General features: G+C 37.4%; 1 protein-coding gene across 1 annotated transcript in view; it reads left to right on the plus strand.

Moving 5' to 3' along the window:
- The first annotated feature begins 3,978 nt into the window (after positions 1–3,978).
- Positions 3,979–17,818, plus strand: part of LOC126248631 (ERI1 exoribonuclease 3-like) — a 117,993-nt gene continuing 104,153 nt past the window's right edge. Inside the window, exon 1 of the mRNA XM_049949806.1 lies at positions 3,979–4,260. Coding sequence (XP_049805763.1) covers positions 4,132–4,260 — 129 coding nt within the window. The 5' untranslated portion in view covers positions 3,979–4,131. The remainder of the gene's footprint in view (positions 4,261–17,818) is intronic.

The raw sequence follows: 17,818 nt of genomic DNA on the forward strand, positions 1-17,818 counted from the left end.
AATAATCACATTGTGAACGTTAATTTATGATGGTAGCCTCAAATTCATAATTTTTTGATGTATGATATATCGTACAATGAGCAGTAAGGGGTAAAGTTATTGCTGTATGATACGTCATACGATGGACAGTAAGGGGTAGAATTCCTTACACAGTTTTATCACAAGTGATATGTTGAACTTTTTGTGATTATAATTTATTACACGAATAAATAAAGAAAAGGTACGATAATCATTTCCAGGTATTGTAATGTTCATTTTATTTATATTTGAAGGATAGATTATTTATTTATACATTAAGTATGAAGGGCAAATTCATTTACTAGAATCAACAAAATAACTGTACTACATTTCATGAATAAAGTAAGACATTGTAATAGTAAAGGACGAATGACAAAAATAATAGTTTATTAGATAACTTAGTCTTCTTACTGCCAGTGATACGAAATGAAACATCCCTTTGGATGGAGTCTCACATTGCATTTTATACTGTGAAATTTAGTGCATACACCACACTATCCACGTCTTCTTTGCATGCTCTGCTCATCAGTCATGTGCCCAGCATTATCGAATCTTATGTCTTCTTGCACCTGTGACAGAAATCTTGGCCTCACACCTCTTGGCTCTTCAGTGTTGGGTGAAGTGAGAACTGAAAGTATAATACGTCTGGTAAATTCCAGTAAGCTTACATTGTTATTTAGCTGCTGGTATAGGATCCACATATTCACAACAGCACCTTTTAGGCAGAACCTGATCAGTGACCTGTACCATTTCTTTGACCTTATCCAAATGATTGTTGAAAAGATCTACCCCTCCCATGTGGCCATTATATTCCCATACAAGGGAAGGTTATGGTATAGAAACCTTCTTTCTTGACTCTCTAATCCACTTCAAGAATTTACTTTCACCTAATACACCTTCATCCAATACATTTCTCCCCAGATTCACTTGACTATTGTTGTTCCAACTCACAAGTGTGATAGAATTCTATGCACCACATAATGCATAAGTAGTACCTCGTGGTGCCTTCTTTACATCTGGCATGGGTGTCTTCTCCAAGTGGTCATTTCTCAGGGTTCCTATGCATTTGCTTCCATTTGAAGTAAGAGATTAAAGAAGGGTAAAAGATTTAAAGTAATTATCAATGTACAGTGTGATGTTATGAGGGACGTAGTCCACACAGAGCTTCTCAACTACAGAATGTACCAGTGGCTTATGGGGATCTCTTTGACTTGCTCCAACATATGGCTGAAATTTGATGAGATATCCATTAGATGTAGCTAAACACCACCATCTGAAACCACAGTGAATTGGCTTGCCTCTTATAAGCCGTTTCACAAAGTGTTGGCCATAATAAGGCTCCATGGCCTCATCCAGGGAGAAGTTTGACCCTAGAGGCTCTATAATGTCTTGAAATGTCTTATTTAGATGTGAAATTAATGGCCGAACCTTATAAGCTTTATCTTTTTTTCCAATGCTGTCATTACCATTGACATGGAAGAATCTATGAATTTTGTCAAAAGTATTTCTGGAGAAGGAATTCGAAGCAATGACATTGTTTGTGTCAGGTCTGGTCTCCTAGTACATACGTCTGTGCATGACCTTATGATATTCAGATAACAGCAAAATAGCGATGTATTTGTAGATATCATCATGACTTGTTTGTATGTTGTGACCCTTTTGAGCAGCATATTTTACTGTCTCCCTTGTCACAATATCAACCAAATCAGCATCAAAAATTTTACGAAAAATATCTATTGGTGGTCGAGTTTGATGTGTGGAGATGTTCTATTATATCAGGTGTAGGATCACAAGATACCTCAAATGTTTGTGAAGAGTCTAGTCTTTCCTCTATCCAGTATCTTATTCTCCTAACTCAGGACCCCGAACATGATTTGGAACAGCAGGGATTTTCCTTTTGAGTGCGTAAAGATGTAACATTTTCAACAAAGGCGTCAGTGCTTACTGATTTTATCCCTGCAGTTTGTCCCAGAGCCTTCTCCTCTAAACCAACAACAGTGGTGGGACAGCCTGCATCATATTTATTGGTGTCCTCACCATCATTTGGCGGAACAAGTACAAATTCAAGATTCTACATGTATGAAATACGTCATACAAAGTTTCATGATCTTCTTCTGTCGAGAAAATGATATTTAGAACCTCTTCTAAGTCCCTCTCCTTTTCCAAATTATATCTGAAATAAATCGGATCAACTGCGAGAAAATGACCCCTTACTGCACACTGTATGATATTTCATACATAAAGATATAAGCCAGTACGACGACAACGCAAATAAAGTACTCTTTTCCGATTTGTGCTTATATATTGCATTTAAGTATTCAGATTAGTCATCTGTAATAATATCAGCGAAATTATGAACCTGCACATCATAATTTTATCGTTACTTACCGCCTGTCCTCAACGAGAAGCAGCAGAGTCAATAGCACTAGAATAAATGCTTTCCACCAGGATATAAACGATCCTGATCTCCATTCCTACAGATAGTTTCAACAATGGAATTTCAAACTAACAATGAAACATAAAAGAAATATTTCAGCTGTTGACAGAGAACATCTGAAAACAAACATGCCTGAGAAGAGCAAGCATATGATAAATCATACGATTGTATATAATAGGCTAAGTAAAAATCTCTTTTAGATTTCGGTTTTGACAGCACTTGGTCACAACAGTCAGGATTAGGTATTTTGTGTATGATAAATTTGTTAAAAGTGCACATCAATGTTTCATTCTGACAGCATATTAATTCTATAAATATTAGCAGTTCCATTTACTGTAATGTATTCACCTATTTTGACAGTCTCTTGACAAATGACCAGGGTAGTAAGTATTATAATCAATTTTTTTATGTTTTTTGTGTTATACTTTCTGACATGTTCCGCATCCACGAAAATATTGTCATTATTTGCTTCTATGGAGGGAAAAGTTAATCTAATCTAATCAATGGATTACAAAAGTACTAAAATTCTCCCATCGACTTTCCGTACTTCGATAGCGTATTTAAATAATCGGTCGAAATTCGCGTCTCAACAAATCTTGTAAATATAGATAAGGTTCACCAATTTACTACAGCATGGGATCCAGCGCTGACACTACTAGATTCACAACAACCACAAAGTGAAACTACTGGTCACCGAAGATATGACGCTTTGATGGCCAGTTATTTGGGTAACAGCGACAACGCCAGTGTGGACCCGTATTTCGGCACGCAGCATCCGAAAGACGTCGTTGGGCCTTTTGGCGGCAGTGCGCAGAAGGAACGACAGCCTTTGTGCGTACATGAGCCGAGGTCCTTGACTCCTCGTCGTCCGACAGGTGAGGTAGCTGTCCTTCACGCTACCGATCAGGAATTCCTCGCAAGCGGCCACCGAATTTGGTGTCTTAACGCCTGCGAGTTTCACACTTTAATGATGTAAACGGGAGGCTGCAGTCATAGTTCAACAATGTGTCTGTCATACTCGAATATGTCGGTCAGATGCGACGATGAAATATCGTGGGGTTTCAAATTAACATCGGACGTTTCGCCAAAGAACTAGTTTTATATCTCGGTGTTACTTGTAACTTAACGCTAGCTGCCATGTCGTCTCACATATGTGTATATGACTTCTAGAGCAAATAAATGTAGCAAAAAAAGGAATTCAGAAGTAGTTTTACTCAGTCGTTTACTTTTCAAACGACATCCGTCCTTTGTCGACAGCACTTATTTTAGCGGTTTTGTCGCCCCCAATTTTTGTGGAACAGCATTTTTTCACCAATATTTCTGTATGTTCTCGAGCTGAAATCTGCATGATTACGCCCGCACAGGTGATGTCCTCTTGAATACCGTACCAGTAGACGATCAGGTACCACATATGGAATCACTTACTAGCCTTCCAACGTAGCGGACTTTACGGGCTATGCCTTCGAATGGGTGGATGGAAAAATTAGTTGCGCGGCGCAACACAATGTAAGGTCTTCGGAACTGGACGCTTGGAAGAACTTTGATGAAGTGCGGACTACTGTGTATTTGAACACAGTAAGATAGTAGTTGTTATTGTCAACTTTTGTATTCCATTGGTATTGTGTTTGTCTCATCACGTGAAGGTAGATGCTTTAAAAGAAAGGAGTACGCAGCGGATGATGTCTTCTAAGGCTCTGAGATACACTATAAAAACAACATTGCGCCCTTCACCGCAGATTTACGAAAACTTGTTTGTGCTCGATTTTGAAGCTACGTGTGATTATCCAGAGCAGATTTCGCCGCAGGTAAGAAGTTCGGTAATTTGATTAGATCGTGGAGGGACAGACCGACGGATATTGAAATTGTGCGATTTTTCTACTCGCTATTTTACCGGCATCGAACATATACCGGCAAACAGTTATGTATTACTTAACGTATAGTTTGTCGTTTCAGGACGGAGATAGGAGTAATGTATAATATTCCTGATTAAAAAATTGTATTGTGTTTCACCCTGAGATCCAATAATTTCGAATGTCATTGATTTCAACAACAAGAGGAAATGAAGCTTCTGTAGGATTAAGTTGTTATGGAACACCCACATGTAGGATAATCAAACCCATAAAACGATATCGGTAATGATTGCTTGAAAGTTAGTCAACAATATCGATGTATCACTGATAATCAGTATCATATGGTTCTGAACACAGACTAATTCTTGATTTCATAATAGTTGTGTAATATTTAATGCACCGAGCATCACTTAAGAACATACTGTAAATACCAATATTAGTGTTGATGAAGGTTAATATTCATCTATTTGATGTACTCTAACTCCAACCCACCACCTTAGCCCATATAGGAATGCATCCTATTTTAGTGGGATGCCATTTGATCTGAAAGAAGTAATAGTAAGCAGTTACCAAATTTGCCAGTCTTGTTGGTGCTTTTTGAGAGCTGCCGGTCTCCAGTTTCTCCATTTTTATTTCTTTAACAACACTGCATAATCAGTAACCAGTCACTGCCTTGATATGTCTACTTCATGTCTTGTTGAGGGAAGAAGAGATGTTCCACTTCGCAATTTTAACATCTCATTACAACATGTAGCCTTGGACCGTCTTCTAGAAAATGACAGTAACTACAGAAGTACACTTTTTAGAAGATGGATGAAAATGAAACTCTCATTAACTGACAGTAAAGATACAGTACATTACATTACAAATTGTTTTCAGATATTTGCATTTTTAAAAGTATATTACAGCAACACTTACATGAAGTTGTAAAATATTTTAATACTAAGTAGTATAAATTATATTATATCCAAAAATATTAATCTTAAGAATCCCTATCAAGATACTTGTAGCCAAAGTCATTAAATAAGCTCTCGCAATTTATGAATACCAAAAAGACACTGTTTTTCATCCTACTAAATCACATATGGTGACAATCGTGTTGATTACAAGTGCAGCAGAATTTTTTAATCACATACAGTTTTGTCACACTGTGATTTGTTACAAACTAGAAAATTAACAGAATAAGTGTAATTGGAGTGAAGAATAATTTAATTCTTCAGCTTGAGCAAAGGTTTATTTTAATATAAGTTTCATACGCCAACTGATTACGTAGGAATTGTGTGTCCAAAGGCTAATATTTCCTTTAGCTCTCTTCTCCATAATGCATCTAATATAACTGTATATTCCTATGAATATCCTTTTCTACACCTCAGAAAAATGAGAAACAGTAGTCTCTCATTGTACTGGCATTCAATCATCCCTGATCCCATCTTTACTGTGCTCCAAAGTCTTCTTGTAGCACATACATTGTTTCTGACTAACACATGTCAAATTTTCAGGAAAAAATGAAGGTAACTGTTCAAAAAGTGAGTCTTGAATTTCCTCAAACAGTCCCTCTTTTAAAAGTCTTGACTGCTATGTGCTCCAAATGTTCAAATGTGTGTGAAATCTTATGGGACAACTGCTAAGGTCATCAGTCCCTAAGTTTACACACTACTTAACCTAAATCATACTAAGGACAAACACACACACCCATGCCCGAGGGAGGACTCAAATCTCCGCCGGGATCAGCCGCTATGTGCTCCACAGCTTGTAAATGTTTGTTATAGAATGTCTCCTAAACACCATGAACTGGGCTTAAAATGTTTAACAGCCAAACTGGTATTTGTGTGTCTAACTCATTGTCAGTGATATCTGACACAGAAAACAATAAACAGTTGTATGCATAAAAGCAGGAATGTAAGTCTACTTACATAATGTATCTCTATATCAGTGATATGTGTATCAATTATTAATTCTTTGTAATGTTCAAGTTGACATTCAACTTCAAAACAAACAACTATGTGGATACCTAGAACCAAATTACATCTATGTCTATGTTAATATGTTAAGGATATAAAATCTATCCACCCTCACAGTACACTGTATGTTACTGCTGTCAGTCTTTTTGAACTTCCCAGCATTTTTGAGTTGAACAGTAATACAATGTTAGTTCTTTTTATGCCTGAGAACTTAGTAATATACTCCTTAAATGATATCCCAGCCTCCGTATCAGTTTCAGCCGCACCCACCCTCCCGTCCAAAGTTGGTATCAAACATCACAATTCAAATGCTACATCCAGCAATTTCAATTTTGCTTCTACTAGATGAGGAATGTCTCATGGATAGACTTGAAACATTCTCAATCTTTGGTTTACATTATCACAAACTATTTCATTAGGCTCAACAATTTATATATATATATATAATCTCTGTGTGTGTGTGTGTGTGTTAATAGAAATCTTTTCTGATCTAAAGATTCCACCACAGAAAGAGCAGACACCAACTATCTTGTCATAATAGTAATGATGTATCGTACACTATGTGATCAAAAGTATCCGCACACACCCAAAAACATACGTTTTTCGTACTAGGTGAATTGTGCTGCCACCTACTGCCAGCTACTCCATATCAGCGACCTCACTAGTCATCAGACATCTTGAGAGAGCAGAATGGGGTGCACAGAACTCATTGACTTCAAACATAATCCGGTCATTGGGCGTCACTTGTGTTATACGTCTGTATGTGAGATTTCCACACTCCTAAACATCCCTACATCCACTGTTTCTGATGTGATAGTGAAGTGGAAACGTGAAGGCACACGTACAGCACAAAAGTGTACAGACTGACCGCATCTGTTGACTGACAAGAGACCACCGACAGTTGAAGAGGGTTGTAATGTGTAATAGGCAGACATCTATCCAGACCATCATGCAGGAATTCCAAACTGCACCATGATACACTGCAAGTGCTATGACAGTTAGGCGGGAGGTGAGAAAACTTAGATTTTGTGGTCGAGAGGTTGCTCATAAGCCACACGCCATGCCAGTAAATGCCAAAAGATGCCTTGCTTGGTGTAAGGAGCATAAACATTGGATAATTGAACAGTGGAAAAAGTGTTGTATGGAGTGACAAATCACGGTACACAATGTGGCGATCCGATGGCAGGGTGTGCGTATGGCGAATGCCCAGTGAACGTCATCTGCCAGCGTGTGTAGTGCCAACAGTAAAATTCAGAGACAGTGGTGTTATGGTGTGGTTGTGTTTTCACGGATGGGGCTTGCACCCCTTGTTGTTTTGAGTGGCACTATCACAGCACAGGCCTCCATTGATGTTTGAAGCACCTTCTTGCTTCACTGTTGAAGAGCAATTCGGGGATGGCGATTGCATCTTTCAACACAATAGAGCACCTGTTCATAATGCATGGCCCGTGGTGAAGTAGTTACTCAACAATAACATCCCTGTAATGGACTGGCCTGCACAGTGTCCTAACCTGAATCCTATAGAACACCTTTGAGTTTTTTTGGAATGCCGACTTCATGCCAGACCTCACCGACCGACATCAATACCTCTCCTCAGTGCAGCACTCCATGAAGAATGGGCTGCCATTCCCCAAGAAACCTTACAGCACCTGATTGAACGTATGCCTGCGAGAGTGGAAGCTGTCATGAAGGCTAAGGGTGAATTCCAGCATTACCGTAGGAGGGCGCCATGAACTTGTAAGTAATTTTCAGCCAGGTGCCTGGATACTTTTGATCACATAGTATAAATAGTTCAGCAACTGCCACCAGAATTTCAACTTCATTTTATTATTAATTGAAATATTCCATTTTGAACTCCTTGCAAGACAAATCCACTTTCATTAAAATGAGATTTTTTTTATCTGTAGTCCGTGACATAATTACAGCTTCTGTGTGAGTCTTGGCAAAATTCAGTGAAATTCCATTTTCCTTGAACCAAATATTTTACCAGCTGTCCTTCCAGTACTGATATTACATTCCTATGCACTTGTCATCTGCAAAATGGGTATAATTTGCTTCTTCTTTAATGGCTTATGAAATTTCGTATGTCTGATTATTTCAAACTCAGAGTGACTATTGCTATGTGACTGGGAACTAATACATTTCTTTATATTTTTATGAGGATTATAATGAGTGTCTCAATCAAAAAGCTTGTGTAGGTCATATAATATTTCTAGTGATAGTAATTTCTGCTTTAGTTATTGTAACAGAGGCTATTTTGCAATGTTATTGACAAACTTTGGATGAAGATAGTTAACCAATGCAAGCACTTTTTGTTAAGAACGCTCGTCGTTTTTACCCATTATGTAGAAGTCATGTACATTGATCATTTTATACATCACAACATTGTCTATTCAAGAAATACTTGTTGTTCTGCCACTGAGCTCTGAATGTGCTTTACCAGTTGTTTACATGTGAAGTTCATGATACAGCATGGACTAAAAATTAATTGAGCTCACTGACATGAGCGCTGCCACACACCTTTGAGAAACAGAATGGGTTCTCTTTTTTTCGTAGCATGTTGATAGGTGTAGGCATGGTGTGTGAACTCAAGTATGTGACTGCTGCTACATACACAGATCACATAACCCTTTGGGGGACAATGTAGAAATACAGTCTACGCATGTACTACCTCCAGAAGGTGCAGTCACTGGGATCACCTGATTCCTACCCTAATACTGTACTTATTTAGTGGTTCATCGACACTAGACATACATGTTAGTTTCATGTTACATGGAACATTTGCACGATAAACAATAATGATGTGGAACAACTCATTTTACATTCACACTGCATACTGATTTGTAAATAAAGCTATATACTGAACATTTATAATTTTTTTAAAATCTACAGATATGAGTTAGTGATTCCTATCCACCACCTTTTACACATGGCAATAATAGAAATCCTTCTACGGAATATAAGGAGTTGTCAAGGAGAAACCTTTCCAGATTTTTGTCAAATTTTACTTTGCTATCTGTCAGACATTTTATGTCACTGGATAATTTATTTATTTTTGTGTGACCCTTTTTGTGTAAAAGACAATCTTAACGTGACATAATGAATGTCATTTTTCCTTCTGGTATTGTAATTATATACTTCATTGTTCCTTTTGAACTGCAGTGGATTATTTACAACAAAGTTAATGAGGAAATAAATCTACTGAGAAGCAGCACTCAGAGTGTCCAACTCCTTAAACAGATGTCTAAAAGTTGAACATAGGTGAGCAGCACATGTTATTCTTACAGCTTGTTTTTGAGCAATGAATATTTTCTTTCTTAACAATGAGTTACCCAAGTACATTAGTCCATATGACATTACTGAATGAAAATATGTGAACTTATTGATTTGTCTCTCCCCAAGATTTGCAATTATTCTAAGTGCAAATATTGAACTAAGTTGTTTTAGGAGTTCCAATATGTGCTTTATCCAGTTTAAATTCTCATCAGTGTAGACACACAAGAATTTTGAAGCTTCCATGCTACTTATTATTTCCTCACCACGTGTTATAGTTATCTTTTATGTAGCAGCCCTAGATGTACAAAACTGAATATATTTTCTCTTTTTAAAATTGAGGGTGAGACCATCATAGGAAATGACTTGGCGATACTTTCAAGAACATTGTTTACCATTTCTTATTTCACGATACATTTTTAACGGTATTTGAAAATTGTTTTCCCAATAAAATAGTTAAACATAATTCCAAGAAAACACATAAAAAACCTTGGCTAACTAAAGGAATAAGAATATCTTGCAACCGTAAAAGAGAACTGTATCTAACAGCAAGAGGGAGTACTGACCCCGAAATTGTTCAATATTATAAAAACTATTGCGCAGTACTAAGAAAAGTTACTAAAAAGTCCAGAAGCATGTGTATCATGTCTGAGATCAGTAACTCTGATAATAAAATTAAAGCAATTTGGAATATTATTGAAAGGGAAACAGGGCAACCAAGAGCACAGGAAGACTTTAGTGCCATAAAACTGAATGACAAGTGTACTAACAAACAATCAGAAATTGAAAATGTTTTCAGTAATCATTTTTTAAATGTTTTGGAGAAAATAGGACCTAGATCTTCACTAGAAGAGGCAAGGCTACTAATAGAAGAGGCCATACCTGTGCAGTTTGAAACAACTGTATTTCCACCAACCTCTCCCTTTGAAATCAGTAAAATAATAAACTCGGTGAAAAGTAAAAGCTCTTACGGAATTGATGGCATTTCCAGCAATGTACTTAAAGCTTGTTCCCCACAGATAAGTAGGATTCTCAGCCACGTATGTAATAGCTCTTTGGAGCAGGGTGTTTTCCCCGATAGACTGAAATATGCCATTGTAAAACCATTGCATAAAAAGGGGGATACATCGGATGTCAACAACTATCGCCCAATCTCTGTTCTGACATCTCTATCAAAAATTTTTGAGAAAGTAATGTATTCCAGAGTAGCCTCCCATATTTGTAAAAATAAAGTACTAACAAAATGTCAGTTTGGTTTTCAGAAAGGCTTTTCAACAGAAAATATTATATACGCTTTCACTGATCAAATATTAAATGCTCTGAATAACCGGACACCACCCATTGGTATTTTTTGTGATCTCTCAAAGGCCTTTGAGTGTGTAAATCATGGAATTCTTTTAGATAAGCTAAATCATTATGGTTTGAGGGGGGAAGTGCACAAATGGTTTAATTCATACTTAACTGGAAGAATGCAGAAAGTTGAAACAAGTGGTTCATGTAATGTTAAAACAACAGCTGATTCCTCAAACTGGGGGGGGGGGGGGGGCTAATCAAGTACGGGGTCCCACGGGGTTCGGTCTTAGGCCCTTTACTGTTCTTGATATACATTAATGGCTTACCATTCCACATTGATGAAGATGCAAAGTTAGTTCTTTTTGCTGATGATACAAGTATAGTAATAACATCCAAAAACCAAGAACTAAGTGATGTAATTGTAAATGATGTTTTTCACAAAATTATTAAGTGGTTCTCAGCAAACGGACTCGCTTTAAATTTTGATAAAACGCAGTATATACAATTCCGTACAGTAAATGGCACAACTCCAGTAATAAATATAGACTTTGAACAGAAGTCTGTAGCTAAGGTAGAATTTTCAAAATTTTTATGTGTGTCCATTGATGAGAGGTTAAACTGGAAGCAACACATTGATGGTCTGCTGAAACGTCTGAGTTCAGCTACGTATGCTATTAGGGTTATTGCAAATTTTGGTGATAAGAATCTCAGTAAATTAGCTTACTATGCCTACTTTCATTCACTACTTTCATTCACTGCTTTCATATGGCATCATATTCTGGGGTAATTCATCGTTGAGTAGAAAAGTATTCATTGCTCAAAAACGTGTAATCAGAATAATTGCTGGAGCCCACCCACGGTCATCCTGCAGACATCTATTTAAGGATCTAGGGATCCTCACAGTAACCTCACAGTATATATATTCACTTATGAAATTTGTTGTTAATAATCCAACCCAGTTCAAAAGTAATAGCAGTGTGTATAGCTATAACACCAGGAGAAAGGATGATCTTCATTATGCAGGGTTAAATCTGACTTTGGCACAGAAAGGGGTTAGTTATGCTGCCACAAAAGTCTTTGGTCACCTACCAAACAGCATCAAAAGCCTGACAGATAGCCAACCAACATTTAAAAATAAATTAAAAGAATTTCTAGATAACAACTCCTACTCAGTGGCTGAATTTTTAGATATAAATTAAGGGAGGGGAAAAAAAAGAACCGACTTAAACATTAGTGTCATGCAATATTTTGTGTAAAGTAATATCTTGTACAGACATCTTTTATTAACCTGACACATTCCACATCATTACGAAGTGTCGTATTCATGATCTATGGGACAAGTATTAATCTAATCTAATCTAATCTTTGGTTGCTGTATGCATGCTGAGATTGATTACAATACTAGCATCATCTGCAAAAATAAGTTAATTTTGCTTACTTCATATGTGAGGAACAATAGCAGACCTACAATTGAATTGAGCCATGTATGGTTTCTCCCCAGCCATAATAATGTCCCCAGACAACATTTGTTGAATTACCAGGTACAGCTTTCTACATTCTTTTGTTTAGATATGACATTATCCATTGGTTGGCTGTACCATCAGCCCTAAAAAACCTCAGTTTATCTCGAAGGATATTGTGATTCTCACAGTAAGGTGCCATGGATAGGTCGCAAAAAATAACAACCAGTGTTGTTTTGTTATTTAATGCTTTGGTGAGTGAACATGATAATTGCATTCTCAGTAGATCAGCTCTCCTGAAATCCAAACTCTGGATTACTGATGATATTGTTGTTGCTCAGGTGAGATACTATTCTAGACTACATCATTTTTTCAAAAATTTTGGAAAATGTTGTTAGTATTGGAACAGGCCAGTAGGTATTGCCACCTCTCCTATCACCTTTTTTAAAAGAAGGGAGGAGGGGTTAACAACAGCCTATTTCATTCTGTCTGAAAAAAAAAAATGCCTTGAGTTAGTGATACATTACGTATTTCAGATAAGACGGGCATATTATGTGGGAAAAAATCTTTAGTACCCTATTGGAAACACTGTCAAATCCAGATGAGCTTTAATTTTTGAGAGAATATATAATTTCCTTAATTTCAATAGAAGTTGGGGAGACATTCATATGGCTGGATTTTATGGGAGCTGCTTTTCAACATACTGCTGTGACTTTTCTCTTGAACTTCTTGTCCATATACTTTCCACTATATTTAAGAAATGATTATTAAATATATTTGCAACTTGTGACTCATCATTTATAGCCCTTACATTCAGTTCAGTAGCAATGATTATGCTCTTCTATGGCTGGTTGTCCTGTCTCTCATTGCACTACATTCCATATAACTTTAAGTCTGTTGAGATAATTACTGATTCCTGACATCATGTGCTTGTTCCTTGATTTTTAGCAACTTCCCTTAGTAATTCCGAGTAGTTTTTGTAGTGTGCTACAACTGCAGGCGCTCTCTTGTTCTTGCCAACGGATGTATTTCCCTTTTCCTTTCTCAAGATACTTTAATCCCTCTAATGATCCATGGTTTTTTATGGTTGTTTAATGCCCTTTCTGGTTAACTTATGTGGTAAGCTATTTTTCAAATGATAATATGAATTTGTCATGGAACAGGTTAAATTTTATGTTAGCATTTGGTTTGTTATAAATTTCATCCCAGGCCTTCTGTTGTACACTATTTGTACAAAAATTTGTGGTGGAGTCATTAATTATTCTAACTGATTTTTACTAAGGAGTATCAATACTTAAACACAGTATCTTATTTATCCAAACTGTGTAATATGATCAGAGGGAGCATTTGTGACTGGGTAAACAGTTGGTTTCTTGCTTGGACCTTCTCCAAAGAAAACATTATCAGTTAAGATTCTATTGTCTTTACCCACCTGTGTTGGAAAGTTAATTATTGAGATCAAACTGTAGGATCCAAATAAGATTTCCACATCATTTTTCCTATCAGCATCCTTTACAAAATCTACATTGAAGTCACCACAGGCTGTTAACTGCTTGTTTCTGTCTCACAGATAGCATAGTAAAGAATCCAGATACCTCATAAACGTGATAATATGTAGTTATGTTCTTTTAAACAGTTCAAAATAGCCCAGTGATGATCTATCTAATCTAACTGCCTCATTGTTTTTGAAACTGTCTTCTGTCTGAACAGATGTAACTACTACTTTTCCCTTATTAGTTCTGCATAAGTAAGATACTAGAGTGTAATAGCTTACATGTAACTTATCCATCTTATTACAGATAGTTATCCATGATCCTTATTTACACAGGATTTTAATAATAGTGTATTCTACATACATGTCATTCACAAGTGGGCCATCATTTATGTATTTGGGTTATTCCAACAATTATAATTAGTCACATCCCCTCATGAATCATGGCTCTTGCCGAGATAGGGTGGCTTCCATGCTTCAACAATACAGATAGCCGTAACATAGATGTGATCACAATAGAGAACTATCTTTGCAGCAGCCAGACAAACTTGTGGTTTGTGAAGAGGGGCAGAAGTATTTACAGTAGTTGCAGGGGCAACAGTCAGGGAGTATTGACTGATCTAGCTATTTAACCTTAGTCAATGTGGCCATGCTATGTTGGCTGTAGTTTCCCCTTGCATTCAGCCATTCTCAATACCATTACATTTCCCCGAGGACATGCAGCTCTACTGTACGTCTCAATGATGTGGCCCCCATTTGGATCTCTTTACAAGGATTTCTCAGGAGGACGTTGTCAGCAGGAAAAACAAAAGTGATGCTCTATGGGTCAGAGCATGGTACGTTAGATCCTGTTACCAAATAGTTAGGTTAGATAATTTAAAAAAGGAAATGAATAGATATAAAATAGGTAGAATGGGAATTTGTGAAGTGTGATGGCAAGAAGAACAGACTTTCTGATCAGGTGGGGGGGGGGGGGGGACTGTTTTGATCGTATAACCAGGGAACAAGAATCATCTGGTGATCCCAAAGGGCTTGATGTCACAGTTACAGCTGTGGAACGTGTATGGCTTATGGCTTTCGATGTTGGAAGAACTTTATGAGAAGATTTTCAGATCTAGTGTTGTTGAATGCTTGTAATATCAACCTACACTAGAGACAATACAGTCAAGCTGCAGTCACTAGTACATAATCAGTTTTCTTCACCAAGGTGTACCAATGTACTGAAATATACCTTATACAAATGAGGATATTCAGAGGATCGCCTGCAACAATTTGATATCTTGCTCAATTGTGTTTTATATTGTCTTCTCTCTCGAGTATGTTATGTGAAGATATTTCATTCATTTTATGTGCGTGGTGTAAAAAATGTTGTCTTAAGCATTCCTTTACAGATTATCATTATTGTAATTATTTTCTATCAAAATAATAAATTACTATTTTTGCCAATGGCCTTGCCACAGCTCCCATCAGATCACCGAAGTTAAGTGCTGTTGGGTTTGGCTAGCATCCAGATCTGCAGGGCACTGTTGGCAAGTGAGGAGCACTCAGCCCTTGTGAGGTCAACGAGGCTCCAGTCACAAAAACATAATCGCCAGGCAAGCAGTGTGCTGACCACATGCCCCTTCATATCAGGCATCACGTGACGCCTGTAGGCTGAGGATGACATGGCGATCGGTTGGTGCTGTTGGGCCATGTGAGGCCTGTTCGGTTGGAGAACTTATTATTTTCAGTTAAAAAAATAACGTGTGAAACATTAGACTAAGGAACAAAAAAACCATGAACATAAAATAGCAATTTAAAATGCAAGCAAATATAAGTAAAATAAATAATTAGAATAGATATTTTAATTAGGTATGCTGAACATACTCTGACAGCACTTTGTGTATATCTTGTTTCCTGAAAATGGTATTTCAGGATCCAGTTTTATTACACAGGGATGCATGTGCATTGAAATCTTCTTTAATTTATGCTGTAAAAAGGTTTTTGCTTTTCAAAATTAATGGTGGTGAGATATTTTGCAAAATTTCAAGTTATTACAAAAGTTGATTACACTGTTTTCAAGAACATTAATTACATTAACTTTTATATGAAAACATTTTTTTATATATAATGGTTTTGAAGGTATTGCCTCTAAACCTAAACTGCCAAATTACATTTCAGGGAGTATTTTACCCCTTAAAAGTGAACTTCGGCACCAATAAAAAAAAACATCTCGCACTAATTTTGTCCCCTCTGCACAGCTGCCAGATTTCATCAGGATCATTTATTGACACTTGGGAATGTTCTCCTGTTAGTTGTTCAGATGTTTAATCATGGAAATTTTCGTCTCATGATCTTCATTCGATTCTTGCGACCGCATAGTCCTCAGTCTTTTAGCCTTTCAGGTGTATTCAGAAAGACATGACTGTTTTCTAGACATTTTTATTTATAAACATAACAAAATAAAAATGTAACAAATGTGAACCCAAATCACAAAGCAAACTTAATACATTCGCTTTTCCTAGCAAAAAATATAAATAAAATGTAACAAAAGGAACAAAGCAGTCTCGTTAAGTTTTTAATACACAAAGCGAAATCAGTAAATCTGTATATCGTATGAGGGCGGTTCAGAAAGTAACCTCCAATTGGTCACAGTGCGGGTTGTGGGGGGAGTAGCGATGCCATCTGTGCGTTCACGCACTCAACAGGTCAGTCGGCATCAAGCCGTGGTCGAGTGAACGTCGTACCTGCGCTAGTTTAGTTTTTGTGGCAGTTTGAAATGTGTGCTGCAATAGAAAACCCCGCCAAATGTGAAGTGCGTGCTGTCATAAGGTTTTTTACAGCCAAAGGATATTCTGCAGCAGCTATTCATCGTGAGCTTTGTGCCGTGTATGGACCAAGAGTTATGAGTGAAGGAGTTGTCCGTGAATGGGTACGTTTATTTAAAAGTGGACGAGAAAACGTTCATGATGAAGAGAGGAGTGGTAGACCATCATTGGTGACTGACGAACTCGTTCAGACAGTTGATGCAAAAGTTCGTGAAAATCGACGTTTCTCAATGTCGGAGTTGTCTACTGGTTTTCCACAGATTTCTAAGACTCTCTTGTACGAGATAGTGACAGCAAGATTGGGTTACCGTAAGTTCTGTGCACGATGGGTGCCCAAAATTCTTACCGACCACCACAAAACTCAAAGAATGGCCTCTGCATTAGACTTTCTGTCACGTTATGAGGACGAAGGAGAACCATTGTTAAACAGAATCGTGACCGGTGACGAAACCTGGATTAAGTACGTGAACCCTGAGACAAAAGAACAATCAAAGATGTGGGCACATTCAAATTCGCCTACCAAACCAAGAAAAGCCTCGCAAGATTTTTCTGCCAGAAAACTGATGGCAACGGTGTTTTGGGATGCCAAAGGGGTGTTGTTGGTTGAATTCATGGAACGTGGTACGACCATTAATCAAGACGTGTACTGTGAAACAATAAAAAAGTTACGACGGGCTATACAGAACAAACGCCGTGGTATGCTGACTTCCGGTATCGTTTTTTTGCACGATAACGCCCGTCCTCACTCTGCTTGCAGAACAACGGCCCTTCTTGAGTCCTTCAAGTGGGACGTTATCAACCATCCACCTTACAGCCCAGACCTGGCGCCAAGTGATTATCACCTCTTCATGCATTTGAAGAAATGGCTCGGGTCACAGCGGTTTGATGACGACGAAGAGCTCAAAGATGCGGTCACAGGCTGGCGCCAGGCACAAGTGGGTGATTTTTATGCAGAAGGAATTTCAAAGCTTGTGAAGAGATACGATAAGTGCCTCAATCGCTATGGAGACTATGTAGAAAAATAGTGAAAAGATGTAGTTGTAAGATGTATATATTAAAATATTTTTATTTAACTTGGTGTATTTTTTTAAATGAACCGGAGGTTACTTTCTGAACGGCCCTCGTAGTTGAGTAACTTGCATAGTACACCAAAGAGAACCAATACATGGTGCTGTTAGTTTCTTAGTACATCAAAGACCCAATAGATGGCTAGCTTTTATTTTTATT

The sequence above is a fragment of the Schistocerca nitens genome, chromosome 3 (genome assembly GCF_023898315.1).
Source record: "Schistocerca nitens isolate TAMUIC-IGC-003100 chromosome 3, iqSchNite1.1, whole genome shotgun sequence".
NCBI classification, from domain to species: domain Eukaryota; kingdom Metazoa; phylum Arthropoda; class Insecta; order Orthoptera; family Acrididae; genus Schistocerca; species Schistocerca nitens.